This window comes from Crocodylus siamensis, chromosome 15 (assembly GCF_052110815.1).
Source record: "Crocodylus siamensis isolate JL-2025a chromosome 15, ASM5211081v1, whole genome shotgun sequence".
Taxonomy (NCBI): domain Eukaryota; kingdom Metazoa; phylum Chordata; order Crocodylia; family Crocodylidae; genus Crocodylus; species Crocodylus siamensis.
Genome location: NC_143409.1, coordinates 39483253 through 39498206, shown reverse-complemented (window position 1 = coordinate 39498206; position 14954 = coordinate 39483253). Strand labels below are relative to the sequence as shown.

General features: G+C 47.3%; 1 protein-coding gene across 1 annotated transcript; it reads left to right on the top strand.

The window, feature by feature from the left end:
• Positions 1-1218: 1218 nt before the first annotated feature.
• On the top strand, positions 1219-14162 carry SEC11A (SEC11 homolog A, signal peptidase complex subunit). The gene is made up of 6 exons (XM_090029120.1): positions 1219-1362; positions 1467-1576; positions 5465-5614; positions 9045-9164; positions 13448-13505; positions 13655-14162. Exons 1-6 carry the CDS (start codon positions 1312-1314, stop codon positions 13703-13705), a joined length of 540 nt encoding a protein of 179 aa, XP_089885246.1. The 5' UTR covers positions 1219-1311; the 3' UTR covers positions 13706-14162.
• The last annotated feature ends 792 nt before the right edge of the window (positions 14163-14954 follow it).

Here is a 14954-nt window from a genome sequence, read left to right as displayed (position 1 = left end):
GTTATACTGTATTCCCCATGAAACCCATTAAGGCTGAAGTGCTGGCAAGCATAAGGAGAGCTTCCTAAGGGGTACGGGAAGGGATACTTGAGCATTAGCCTTTCTTTACCTCCTGTGTCTACAGGGCAGTGGCTCCTGCAGCTGTCACAGGGTGGAGATCTACCTGAGCTGGCTTTAAGCTACCTAGCTCAGTGGCGGGCCACATTTTCCGGCAATGGGCTAGAATGACCCAGCTGGGGTCTGAGATGGGCTGGAGCTAGGATCTGGCCACTGCTGTTGTCACTTTTCCCCACTGCTTTGTTGCAGTGGAAGTGCAACTCTTTCCCTGCCCTCCCACCAGAACATCGCAGAAGCCCCCAGCTCTGGGGATTGGACCTAGCCTGCAAGACACTGAGCCCAGGACCAGCATAGCCACTGCTGGGGAGTTTCATGCAGGCTGCAGCACCAGCTGGGGAAGTGGTAAATCAGCCTCCCCTTCACTGCCAGGGCTGGATAGTTGCCAGGACCCCACACTGGAGGGCTGAAAACCTGTTTGGCCACCTTTGCATGGACACTGCTGTGGCCTCAGACTCACAGAGGTGGGGCTGGAAGGAGACCTCCAGAGGCCATTTAGTCCGACCCCTGCCTGAGGCAGGACCAGCCCTATGCAAACCATCCTGTCCAAACATAATCTAAAACTCCAGCACCAGCTCCCAGGTGGAGGCTGCCCAGGCCGCACCAATCTCGCCAGGCGGTCACACTCCTCGCCGACCTGGTGGGCGGTCTGCCAAGACCCTCTAGCCAGGACCCTCCCGCTTCGCTCCCAGCAGCAGCAGCACTGGCTCGGCCCAATCACAGCCGCCAGCCTTGGCTGCAGCAGCACCCCGTGCCCGGAGGGGGGCTTCAAAACATCCTGACACGGGCACCAGCGAGCAGGAGAGCAGGCAACCAGTCCCCCGGGCGAGGCAGCCAGCGCCCGGGGCTCCGTCGGGCCCTGGCGCCAGGGCGGGGGACGTGACCAGGTGCTCCCGAGGATGCTGGAGAGCCCCGCCCGGCGGCACTGGGGACAGGGGACGGGGACGACGGCGCCGGCCACGGCACCCCCATCCCTCCCCTGGCCCCGCGGCCGGGTCACGTGCGCTATGACCGGCCAATGAGGGGCGTGTCAGAGACCGCGTGCGCTTGTTGCGAGGCGAGTGGGCGGGGCCAGAGCCAGGCGGTGACGACACTGGAGGAGCTGCGCACGTGGGTGGGGCTAGGCGGGGCTTGGGCGGAACCGGAAGCGGAAGTCGCAGTCGCGCGGTGCTGCGGCCGGCGCCGGCGGTGTCCGCGATGCTGTCCCTGGATTTTCTGGACGACGTGCGGCGCATGAACAAGCGGCAGGTGACGCTGCACGCGCCCGCCCCCCTCCCTCCCACCCCTAACGGCCGCCCGGGGCTCCCCGGCCCGGCCCGCTCTGCTCTGACCTCTCCCCCACCCCCCCGCAGCTGTACTACCAGGTACTGAACTTCGGCATGATCGTGTCGTCGGCGCTGATGATCTGGAAGGGGCTCATGGTGGTGACGGGCAGTGAGAGCCCCATCGTCGTGGTGCTCAGGTACCGCCGCGCCGGGGGCCGGGCGGGGGCGGCCCCAGCGAGCCCCGGGGGCGAGACCCTGCCTGCCGCGCGGCCGCGGGACGGGGGTCTTGGCGGGCTCCGGGCCGTCGACGGCGGGAGGAGGCCCGAGCGGGTCTGCACCGGCCGCTGGTGCTTGACAAGCCTGTCTGGAAGCTCCATTGTCGACTCTCCAGAGACCTCTGCAGGCGGCTCCTGTGCCAGCTGCCTCCCCTGCACGGAAGTGCCTGACCAGCCTCTTTTGTCCTCAGGAAGAGACGCTGGTGCTTGCTTGTTGCAGCCCCACTGCCGCCTCTCTGGCCGCCTGCTCCTGCCTCTGGCTGCAGTTCTCCGCATGCTCTTCTTTCACATGTCCCCCCTCCTTGCCCCCACCAGCTGCTGGGACCTCGCAGTCAGCTGCCTCCTGGCTCTGTCCGAGCTGCCCATCTACTCAAGCAGGAAGGAAGCTCTGGCTGGGAGACCCGGGTCAACTGGGGCCATCCTGACCATCACCCTGGCCATCTCCAGGCAGATGCACTGGTCGACACCCACAGGCTGCAGGGACTCGCTCAGTGGCCAGTGGGCTCTGGCACCTGTGCTCTGCTTTGTCTCTCTTGGGGACTTCTTATGAACCTCTGCCCCGTGCTCCCGTCCCTGTCTCATTCATCCCTCATAACTAGTAGTTGCGCTCCCAGTGGCCCCCTAATTCAGGGAGGCTTGTAGCTTTTCTTGGTGGGCCTAGGCCCACAATTTCCACAGTGCTACACATAAGTCTGTCCCTGAACCCTGATCTCACAAGGCATCAGGGACCTTAGCTGGTGACTGCTCCCTGCAGCCATCACCAAAGGCGTATTATATCTGGAGTGATTCACAGATACCCCTGACACATGCCTTTTCTGTCAACAGAGGGAGACCCTGGCACATACCTACCTAGGCTGCACCAAGCTGCAGCCCCCTTCTCTACCTCGGGAATCTCTTGCTGAGGTCCTGGCTATACCACTCCTGGCACCTTTTCTTTTATGCAACTTCCTGTCTGTGGCCCCACCAAATCTTGGGAATTCCTGGCCAACCTCCTTCTGGCTGTGGCCAAACTCTTCATCCACCAGACCAGGAAAGATCTGGCTGGGTTTCATAGTTTCTAGGGTCGGAAGGGACCTGAGTAGATCATCTAGTCTGACCCCCTGCCATGGCAGGAAAGAGTACTGGGGTCAAACAACCCCAGCACGGTGTTTATCTAGCCTCCTCTTAAAGACCCCCAGGGTAGGAGCCAGCACTACTTCTCTTGGAAGTTAGATCCAGATCCTAGCTGCCCTGACTGTGTGAAGTAGCACCTCCTGATATCTAGTCTAAATCTACCCTCTGCCAGCTTGTGACCGTTATTTCTGGTCACTCCTGGCAGTGCTGGGGGGAACAGGGACTTCCCCAGTGCCTGCTGGTCCCCCCTGACTAGTTTAGAACAGGCCACTAGTTCCCCCCTCAGCCTTCTCTTGTGGAGGCTGAACAGGTTCAGGTCCCGTGGCCTTTCCTCATAAGGCCTTCCCTGCTGCCCCCAGATCACACGGGTGGCCCTCCTCTGGACCCTCTCCATGCTGTCCACATCCCTCCTGAAGTGCGGCGCCCAGAACTGGACGCAGTACTCCAGCTGGGGCCTGACCAGTGCCGCATAGAAGGGGAGGATCACCTCCTTGGACCTGCTTGAGATGTATCTGTGGATGCATGACGAGGTGCAGTTGGCCTTCCTGACCGCGTCCCCACACTGCTGGCCCATGTTCATCTTGGAGTCAATGATGACTCCAAGATCCTTTTCCGCTTCTGTACTGACAAGAAGGGAGTTCCCCAGCCTGTAGGTATGGTGCTGGTTGTTCTTCTCCAGGTGTATCACTTGTTGGTGTTGAATCCCATCCTATTCTCATCTGCCCACCCTTGTAACCTGTCTAGGTCTGATTGTAGCCTATTTCTCCCTTCTGGCGTGCCCACATCCCCCACATCTTAGTGTCATCAGCAAACTTGAACGGTGCTTTTTATCCCTTTGTCCAAGTTGCTGGCGAAGATGTTGAACAGTGCAGGCTTGAAAGAATCTTGGAAAAACAGGGCAGGAAGAGACCTTAGGAGGTCATCTAGTTCTTACTCAGAGCAGGAACATCTATCACTAAACCATTTCATCCAAGTGTTTGTCTGAGTTTGTGCAGTAGCTTCATGGATGAGTTTGGTGCAGGCATCTCATAGCAAAGGCACAGTATAGAAGTAACCATGAAGATGCCCGTGAAAGAAACACCGGGGAGAGTGGAAAAGAAGAGTTGATGCTAATGTCACAAGCCCCATTATTTTTTGCCACTTTGGGTTTCCACTGTAGTGCATTTAGTTTAACAGAGACAGCTTCCATTGAGGTTCACAGGATCATAGGAAGGTAGGGCTAGAAGGGAGCTCATGAGATCATCTGCTCCAGGCCCGTGCTCAAGGCAGGATCATCCGTGACTAGTCAAGTTGCTGTTTTCCACCATCTAACAGAAAATCTGTATACATTATTTCTGTTACCGTTACCTGTTTTACTTGGGCTTTGGCTGTGAATATATTTTAAGGTTGTAAAGAGCTGATGATGGAAATAAAGTTGAAAGCATGTAGTGGCAGGAAAGCAATGTCTAATTAATGGGAAACCTATTATAGGGGAAACCTGTGATTATTCTGTAGAGCAGTGAACAGAAACAGGCCTGGGGGAACATTTGAGTTCTTGATATAATTGTGTTATGCTGCTTCCTTATATAAGAAGCTTCACAGGGAAACAACCATTGTTCCACACCTGTTTTCTAGCCCTCTAAGCTGTAATATTGTCCTTGAAATCCTGCATCCCTCTCTGCCACAGATTTGGTTTAGAATTGTGGCTGACTCTACAGTAACTTCTGTAACACATCATCAAGCCTGTGTGAGTTCAGGTCACTGGAGGTGACACGGGTGTCAATGTTTCATTTGCAACTGAATAAGCTTCATCTTGCTGACATTCCTGGAATAATGGTAGCTATCATGGACAAGGTCTACACAGAATATGTGGAGACTGTCTTCACAGATTCTGTTCTCTGTTTATACTGGCTTTGGAGTTTGCCTTCCTGTAGTATTATTCAGCATCACACGGTTTAAAAGTGAACTGAGAAAACTTCTCTCTAACTGCTGAGATACTGGACTGCTAGTGAGAGGTGCTTTACATCTTTCACTGAGAATAAGGTGAGAGGCCAAAAGGGTACCTTCTGAATAGCAGTTCAGTTCTGTCTCTCCAGGCATAATAGAAGTGTGCATAGTGCTTACGGTTCATTGTTTCCTTTTGGATTGTATTATTTATTTGAAATGAAAAAGGTCAAGGATTTTGTAACACTGCCATTTACAAGGCAGAGAGAAAATAATTTGAATAGCAGTACCTGGAATGAAATTGTTAGAGGTGAAGTGGTGACTCACAGTAACAGACCTTTAGCTGAGCCCATCTGGAGCAGGCGGATGGAACTTGAAAGCAACTTCTGTTGTGAGCGCAAGTTGTGTTCACAGTGACTGGGTCTTTACTGACCATTGTAAAGCTTCCCACTGTTGTACTATCACTGCTGCAGCTCTAGCAGTGGTGGGTACTGGTCCAGTGAAATTGCTGTTGGCCACCATCGTCTTCATTGCTGAGACGAGAGATCCTTGATTGATTTGGTGTTAACACTGCAGCTGCCAGTGTGCCCTGCTGCCAAGCTGAACCAGTGACAGTGCAGGGATAAAATAATGGCATATAACATAGATGAGATACCAATTTCCTGTGCTTGCCTCAAGGCCTCTTGCTAAGGGTGTCCTGGGGTTTACTTGGAAGAATGAAACTTTCAAATGCTGATTGGTAAACATCCAAATGTTGTTTGTTGTGTTTTTCAGTGGCAGCATGGAACCAGCATTTCACAGAGGAGATCTCTTGTTTTTAACCAACCGAATTGAAGATCCCATCAGGGTGGGAGAAATTGTCGTCTTTAGGATAGAAGGAAGGGAAATTCCAATAGTTCATCGAGTATTGAAAATTCACGAAAAGTATGTCTAAAACCCAGGTGGTTGTATTACAGATATCTGCAGCTTTGCTTATCCCACAAGATGGTATGGTCTCAGAAGGGAAACCCCCAGGGGAAATCCAGTACTGCAGGAAGCCATGGTAAAGGTGCTTAACAAGTGTTCTGGCAGGGTGTCAGGGAGCTGGAAGGGACCTTTGCCCAGATCACTTTCCACTAGGTCCTGACAACTTGAAATAAAAATCACTGACAGATCTTTACCACCGGCTGGGGAGTCATCTCGGGTGTCCTGACAAACCATGCAGAGTTGTACTACCCATAATACCTCCCACAACATTCGTGTAGCAGTGTTAATTTTCTGTCCCAAACTGTAGAGTAATGTAGCTATGCTTTTACACTGCTGCTGTGTTCTTCCCCAGATGTAATTTGTATAAGAGTGGCAAGGGAAATTACTCCTATATCTGTTGAGTGAAAAGGTCCTTAAGGGTGAAAGGCACTTCATGTGTTTAGTGTGTTAATTTAGGGTTTTAATTTTTCCTTTATATTACCATTTTTCCCCCCATTTTCTGAGAGGGGCTAAAATCTGCCTTACAAATGCCTGATTAACTTTATGTATAACTTGTACTTAAAACCTTTAGCCAAAAGCAAGTTTTGTATTTTGTTCTGAAGGGAGGGAGGCTCTTGGTGATTCTGCTTAGTTTGTAGACAGAGAGCCAGCACTGAGGAACAGTAGCCAAGAAAACTACTCATGGGGCTTCCTCTTCCACTGTTCCAGTAGAACATGACTGGAGCTGTGCCTGGAGGCAAGGCTGTTCTTTGGGGAACTTGGGCCAGTGCTATGAAGGGAACTGGGTGAGAACTAAATTACTGAATCTTTGTTCCATGAGTCACAACAGAATGATGCACAGGGATGTTGAGCTCCTACTAACTGAGTAGGTGCCTGAGTTGCTGAATAGGTGACTACTGAATTCTCAATTAACTGGAGCTTTACCAGGACTGAGAAGTTCATTCCTCCATAAGAGAGTATAGAAATCTCATGTTCAGGATTACTGTGGCCCAATTACCTTGCTAGAATATGAAAACACTTTCACCGTTAGCTAGCCCCACAATACTTCTAGTACCCATAGCATTGTGGGTACTTAGAAGTAGCATAGTTTAGAATCACCCCCTGTGCCCAAAGCCATGAATTATCTTAATAGCTGGAGAGTTGGCTCCTTCAGTGGGGAGTGATTTTTGCAGGTATGATGAGTTATGTGCAGTGCTTCCCTCCTTGCCAGTATGACCTCTGTCTTGTTCAATGTTGGTTTCAGGCAACTAGATTTCATAGACATTATGGCTGGAAGGGACCTTGTGAGATCATTGGGTCCAGCCCCCTGCCCCAGGGGCAGGAAGTCAGCTGGAATTGGACCAGGTATTCTGTGTGTCTAGCTTTTAACTCTCATCTCCAGATGTACTAAGTTAATAAAACACATCTCTGTTGCTCTTATTAATTTAATACAGCAACCTTGCACTACAAGAAAGGATTTCTAGCCTGGAATTTAGTAGCTTTTCAGAGTAGATTTTCACTTTAACCCTTTGAATTTAAAAACAAGATTGGGGGAGATGGGAATTTTGAGGATTCTTATATCTCATGTATGACGTTTTAAGACTTAGCTGTTCTGCAAAACTCTCCTGTGTAAAATGCTGTTTTAATATTTTGTCTTTTTGTTACTGTGTCCTGATGTCTGAGCTGGATTTTTGCACTTCCTGTTAAGTTACTAGAAAAGGAAAATCCTGTAAGATTATCCTCTCAGCTGGTGCAGGTATCAACTTAAAAGCCTAGGCTGAGGGATGGATTCTGTACTAACCCTTTGTTTTTTCATTCTCAGTCTTCTTAAACTCACTATGCTTGGCTTTATCCCAAGACTAAACATTTTTAAAGGCTGAGGCGAGCCTTGTGTTGTTTGAGGATGAATTGTTTCTAATCCAGACCCTGGGTTTTATGGAATCCCAGACCTTCTCCAGAAGTATGGGTTTCATTTAAAGTTAACTTTTAATCCTTTGGCAGTAGAGTTAACCCTGAAAAACATGATCCCTTTGAACCAGAGCAGACAGCTGAACCAGTGAAGACTATGTTTCTTCCTTTGTTACTAGCAAATTGTTAGTATTTTATCCTAGAATCTTAAAGAGTTTCTCAGCTATTTATTGCTGGCCATTCCTCCCGGGGTACCGAAACTCCCAGCTTTTCCCTATCCAGCAGTGAAATTCTCTAGTTTCTTCCCTTCCAATTTCCTTTCTGGTTCACTATTAAACTGTAGTCTACTGGAAAGTCAGAATGTGCAGTTCTATTCAGAAAAGGACAGTGTAAATGCCTCTGTGGGTTCCCTAGTGACCTCTCTGACTCCAGAACAATTTTTTTTCAGTGAAAATACTTTCTTCCTGCCTGTTCTTCAGAGTCATCTGGGCTTGGAGAGCCCACATAGGTTCATTCTTCATCGCCAGGAATAAAGAGTCTGCAACTGGAATTTAGTTAGCAATTCCAGTGATGCGGAGCCAGAACAGAATCTTTTTCCTTGCCTGGGTGCCATGGGATGACTCAGCTTTTGACCCTCTTAATCACCTGCCTGGATTGGTACCAATTAAAAGGTTCAGGTTTGTTCAGATGCTACTCTTACATAATCACTTTTCAGAGTAGAACAACATTGTACACTGCTTTTGATGTCTTCCCCTGTTACTGAGTTCCAGCTGCAAGTTTGCTGAGGTAGGTTTTCTATATTCTCATCTATTCCAATGGCACACATACTTAGGACACTTAAAAATAACTAAACCCTCAAGAAGCTCATTGCCAGCTGCAGCTCTAGTGTTGCTGGTACTGCTCTCCATCTTGGTTCTTCATGCGTATAAACTGAATGATCTTGGGTTCAAGTGTGGTGGAGATGATGCAGGCTCTGAAGGTCCTCCTTGTGCTTTTTCTGAAGGTAATTGATTAAAGGCATTGCTCCTGTGGGTAGACCCTACAGCTTGAGAAGCTTGTGAAATACTGAACCAAAGCACAAGAGCTACTTCCATTCTATACATCCATTCCATGGGTGACAGGAGCAGGCTGAACCCCAGTTGGTGATATTGTCTGTGGGCTACTACTCAGAAACATGCATCACTGTAGAAGTATGAAAGATGCATGTGAAAATTGAGACAGAAAGGGTAGAAGCAAAGGGAATAAGAAGTGCTCCTGTTATGAGTAATATGTTCTACCACTTGCTGCCAAAAATGCATCCACATGTTGGATTTGGCTGGGACCAGGAGCTTGTTCTGGTCTTCAGAAGATTATGGGAAGAGAGTGGGTAATCTCCATTGACTGGACTTTCCAGTCAATGTGACTGCTCATGTTTGCTTTAACCATTCCAATGTTATTCTTTGCTTGGTTAGAACTTCGTGTAGTATGAGTTTTGTGATTCATGTACTACTTTCCTTGCCAGGCAAAGTGGAGACATCAAGTTTTTGACAAAAGGAGACAACAACGCTGTTGATGACAGAGGACTGTACAAACAAGGGCAACATTGGTTAGAGAAAAAAGATGTTGTTGGGAGAGCAAGAGGGTGAGTGAAGTCATCTATTAGAGGCAAATGTGGACTGTTTCAGTCTATGATTATACCTTCCCTGTTGAGTTTTCTGGGACTTTAATAGAAATAGTATTTCAGGATGTTCTGTGGGAATCTTTATAACAAAGGCAGGTCACTTCTTAGCTGGGCTTGACTGAAGAGCTTGCATTTCAAGGTCTCCCTGGTATAGGGGAATGAGCTTTCCACAAGATCATACAGAGTCTGCTTAAAGTTGATCTGCCATGGGTTTGTATTCTTCCACTGCTTTACAAAGCATAATGAAGGATGGACAAGGTTTTTTTTACATTAGAAACTCAGGTCTTGCCTGCCTGGAAAGGCTCCAGTGACTTGAGAAATAGTGAAATTATGGCACAAGTGCAAAGTCATTGGAAGTGCAGAAGTTGAGAAGCAAAGGGATTTTTCTTTGGGATGCTTAGAACAGCACCTTTTTAACTCTACTGCTTAATGAACATTTAATTAAAGATCACAGAAAAGTAGGGTTGGAAGGGACCTCAGGAGGTTATCTAGTTCAGTGGTTCTCAATCAGGGTGCCACAAGACCCCCTCAGGGATTTTGTGATGGGGATGGTGCCTCTTGTACAGGGCTGCAGCATGCACACATGCTCCTCCTACATAAGGATTGTCCAATAATCCTAAAGCATTTTTGAGAATTGGTGCAGGATGCGGCCCTTCCTAGTCTGCCACCCACTGTGCTTCTCCTGGAAACGGAGGCATGTGAGACAGTTCTACCTGTCCTGTGTGCTGATGTTTCTGGGAGACAGTGTAGGGTCAGACTGGGTAGGGCTGCAGCACAAACCAGCTTTCCTGCCTGCTTTAGGGTTATCAGAGAATCCTAATGCAGGAGGAGGGCATGCATGTGCCACAGCCTTGCCTGGTCTGGCTGTGGGCCCAGATGTGTGGGGCAGTTCTACTGCTGACTGGTACCTCGATGAGAACTGCTGAGGTAAGCTGAGCACAACAGTGGTTCTGAACTGGGGATACTGCTATATTTGGAAGTTGTGGAGGGTTGCCCTGACTGAAAAGATTGAGAACTAGTAGTTTAATTTAACCCCTTGCTCAAAGTAGGATTGTCTGCATCTAAAGCAAGCCAGGTAAATACTTTGTCTAACCTGCACTTGCTCTCTGAAGATGGAGATTCTTCAGCCCCTCTACACAATTTATGCCCATGTTTAACCACCCAAGATGTCCTTCCTTCCAAAATTCAGAAATTTTTATTGTGCTCTGTACCTTAATTGAAGGTATTGAGTCCCACAAAGATCATGGCAAAACTAGGGAATAGTGAACTCCACACTCTCAGTAATGACCCCAGAAAGCACTTTTTAGTGCACCCTAGGGAATCAAGTAGAGGCTTGTAAGGAAAAAATCTCAGGGAGGTGACCTGTAAAGTAGTAGCACTTGACTGAAAATCATCCAAAAGACAGGGTGTCTTTTGACTGGCTATACAGGCATTGTTGAAGATCAGATTAAATGTTTTAGTACTGTGGACTTGGGCACAGTGACCTGATCTGAAAATGGCAAGCTCTGTAACTCAAATCTGTTCATATCACTTTGGTGGTTCACCTTGTCAGGTCTATATGATGGAGTAATACTTCCTATCTCCTAGTGTTTATAGTGTCTTCATCAGAAACATAAGTGCCAAATTTGCCCTGAATGTACTGTTTGCTGCCTGGCAGACTGGAAGCTAGCATTAGTACAAATAAGACCCTTGCCTTATTTGTACTAATACTGTAAGGACAATTTCTAATTATCAAGCTATTCAAGGACCCTCTTATATTCTGGGCTCTGATTTTTCCCTGCACCTGCAACCTGGAGATGATCTGAGCATGCCTTTTGTTTTATAAAGCATCTAGTCAATTTGGATGTTTCCCACTGAATTGCTTTACTAGTGCACGCAGTAATCTTCAGGCCTGTACATTGTAGAGTGAACTCAGCTGGGAAGTGAGGTTGAAAAGTCAATTTTGCAGGCAAAACCAAACATGCAAATGTTGCCTCTGCTTCTGCTATCAAATCTAAGCGGAATCTAGATGTCCTGAGATTTCATAGCAGTGCTTTCCTTTATAGCTGAAACTGATTCTGCAAAAAGAGTGCTAATTGTCACTTGCCCTCACAAACCTGTTTGTTTCAGGTAGAACTAATTTGATGGGCACCACACCAATGTTTTGTTTTGAACTGTTTCTTCTAGGAACTGTATTATCCAGGAACATATGTACATAACTATGTAAGTGATAAGCAATGAAGTGACAGCTTACAGATGACATTATTTGGTTGCATCTGTCCTGCTGACATGAGTTTTGACTAATCTGAATGGATGGGAAAAATAGAAATAGTGGCAAAGTACTGTGCTTGATGGGGACTAGTTTCCAATTTGGTTCTAAAACACCACTTAAAGCAGTGATTCTCTTCAACACCCTGGTGTGCCTGCAGATCCTTTCAAGGATGCAGTGGGATGCCACACAACGTTAGCACTGTTAAGTGGGCAAACATGGTTCACAACATAAACCCAGAGATTTCAGTTAGGAATCCCTAGTGTTAAAAACATTCTGACCTGGTGTGGTCTTTCTGAGTTCTTTGCAACAGAAAAACTGCTTTATTATTTTTCCATAGTTGAAAAAGCAGGCAAAAACTAGGAGCTAGTATTTTCCAGGGGATGCCTTGAGTCTAAGGACAGGTGCCTTGAACCTAAAAAGGTTGAGAATTGCTGTTTTAAAGCAAGGATTATGTACAAGTGGGCAGCTTAATGAAGGTCCAGGCTTCTTATATAGCAACATTCAGAAAATCAAACCTGTTAAGGTACTTATGGGATGGATTTAAGAATTAAATGCATTAAAGTGTTTTTACTTTATGGTCAGTGGTTTGTCTGCCCTGGATTACTGGCCCATTTGTGCAGTAGATCTCAGATGCTTCCAATGCAGACATAAAGGTTGGAAACCCGGAAAAGCCCATATTGTGAATTGAGATTGGGAAGAGTTATCCCAGAGGAGTGATTATAGGTTCATGATGAGACCATTAGGGGAAGTTGCAAAGTTGCTTCTCGGATATTGTATCTTCATGCTTTCTGGATACAGGAGCATGGAGATATGTTGAATGAATTGCAAGATGGCAAACCTGGCACTGAAATGCCTTGTAAAACACAGTACCTAATTAACCTGTGACATTTACTGCCCCGGGATGTCAGTGAGGTGGAAAGCTCATAGGATTAAAAAAAGATTTGTCCTGGTGCAGGTGTAAAGGACTCCATGGGAGTCCTTTGGGAATGAGATGGGTGAAGGTAGGGCTGTGCGAAACAGTTGTGTTTCTATTCTGTTGTGGATTTGGCCGTTTCAGAGGGACATTGACTTGTTTTGGATTGCTGTTCTGTTTCGATTAGTCTGAATCTGTTTCGGAGTTTCAACGCTGTTTTGGTTATTTAGCCACAGGCTACAATAGAGAATCACTAAAATGCCTATAACTTTATCATTTCTTGCCCAATTCAGATGAAAATTGCAGGGACAGTAGCCCCTTCTGAGGGCATGAAGCCTGCCAAGTTCCAAGGAGATAGGTGCAGGGGTTTCTGTGACGCTGCACCTCAAACTGTCCAAAGCAAAACTTGTATCACTTGCTAGCAGCAGCAGCCTGCTGTCATCCCATGCACAGATCTGGGGGCCTGCACCGCCTGGGAAGACTGCAGGTCTGTGCCAGACTCCTTCCAGGGGGTGCAGGCCCCCAGATCTGCATGCGGGCTGACAGCAGGCTGCTGTCCCTTCCCCAGAGCACTGGATTGGAAGGGACCTCAGGGACAGATTGCAGACACTGGCCAGCTACAGATGTCGGTATCAGAGCAGTTCCCGCCCCCTCCTTGGTTTCTGTTTCTCTGCAAGCCCAGCTCTGAAACTCCAAAATCTTTTGGATGGTTTTGTTTCAGAGATGTTTCAGAGCCTTCTGTTTCATTTTACATTCAATGTTTTGGGTGTCAAAACAGGCTGAAATACCTCCAAAATGAAACGGCTGCCAAAATTTCGCACAGCCCTAGATAACAGGGTATTTCAGAGCTTTGTCCTGTCTGCCCAATGAGGAGTAGAAGGAAGTCTTCTTTAGAACAGCTTGGCTAGTTATCACTGCCTGCTGCAGGGTTTCTTGCTCCATCTGCCAAAGCAGCCTGGGGCTGGCCACTTGGACATAATCAGGGGGTTGATGGAGAACTCCTAGATGCTTGTTATGTATGTACAGGGGCAAACTTAGCCTAAAAAATGTGTTCAGTGAGCAAATTCTTTTCTTCCTTAGATTTGTGCCCTACATTGGAATTGTGACAATCTTAATGAACGACTACCCCAAATTTAAGGTATGTCTGTCCTTTCATTACTCTCCTTGCTGAAAACGGTCTTGTTGGTTTGAGCTCACCTGTATTTAGTGTCTGTTTTGTGCACATTTGTTACTGTTCCTGCAGAATCTGAATGCACATTCTGACTCTTCTGCTGGTTTCTTTTGCAGTATGCAGTTCTCTTTCTACTGGGTTTATTTGTGCTGGTCCATCGAGAATAGCCCTGTTGCACTGAAGTTCCTAGCGAAGATGCCATGCCTTTTTGTAACCAAGCATTTTGAGTATATAACAATCTGGTGTGTGTGTGTGTATGTTTGGGGTGGGGAGAAAATGTACATTTCAATGCTTCTTACCATTTTGGGGGGTGGGGGGGTTGTTTTTAGGGGGGGTTTTCTGTGTAAGGAAGAATGTTAATCACAGTATTTCCAGTGGTTTGTCACATTTTAGCCTTTTTGTACATTGTTTTTATATTAAAAATCTAAGCCAAAGTGGTTAATGCTTGTATTTTGAAGCTGAGCTTCATTTCTGAAGTGCCTACACAAGCTTGCTCTCAAAAGTCAAGGCTGTTACTCTGGTGAGTGCAACCTCTTCTGTTCTGTAATCTGGTATATAGCTGGTGACCTGTAAAAGTAAGAGTCTCCCGTCCCCGAGAACTGGAATAAAAGGCTTTGTGCACTACCCCAGACACATTCTTATAAAAAAAAGCAGGTTCTGAGGCCTCGTTGGAACACCTCACTTGTTCTTTAAATTGGAACGCTTCATTGGAAAGCCCTAGCACTTGTTCTTTAAATACCGGTATGTAAGGAAGTCTTGCAAATTAAATTCTCCTCTCTTTATGTGTTGCAGTAAGATAGCAGCTGTATCTCTCGTTCCTTTTTCAGGGGGCTGGAGTGGGGGGAGATATAAACTGTTCATTGCTTTGCCTAATGTTTTATTTTCTTGCATCCTATTGAAATAATGTGTGCTTTGGGAGCCCCAAAGCACTTCAGACAGACAGCATAGCTAGCAGCTACTTCCTCTCTACTGAAATGGAGCCAACACTGTGGAGAAAGGCAGTGGCTGCTGAACAGTGTCCTTAGTGCTCTGTGACCAAGAGATTGGGATGGACAGGAAGTAGCCATTCATGGCTATAGGAGAGAATTTAGGGAAGAGGGGAAACTATGCCCACATCTCAAGGGCAAATTTCTTCTTGTTGGCCAACATGCTTTGTGATTTGAGTGGTTGGGAATGCTAGAGCCGTGCTGTATGGCTCATCCATAAAGATGATATTTGGAGTTGCACAGTGCCCCCTTAACATCATGCTGGGTCTCAGGGTGCAGGACCGACTTGGGCAGTGACAAAGCCCCAGCACCTGTCACTTTCTGTCAGCTTTTTTCCCCCACAGGGTTCCCTGTTTGAGTACTAATCCTCCTTGCACAGGTATGGTGTGAGATGCTTACCTGCCGTGGTGTGCTGGTTATGTAGTCCCCT

Coding starts and splice junctions, on each gene's coding strand:
- SEC11A (XM_090029120.1), top strand. CDS start 1,312: ATGCTGTCCCTGGATTTTCTGGACGACGTGCGGCGCATGAACAAGCGG. Junction 5,615..9,044: donor GTATTGAAAATTCACGAAAA/GTATGTCTAAAA, acceptor TTTCCTTGCCAG/GCAAAGTGGAGACATCAAGT. Junction 13,506..13,654: donor ACGACTACCCCAAATTTAAG/GTATGTCTGTCC, acceptor TTTCTTTTGCAG/TATGCAGTTCTCTTTCTACT.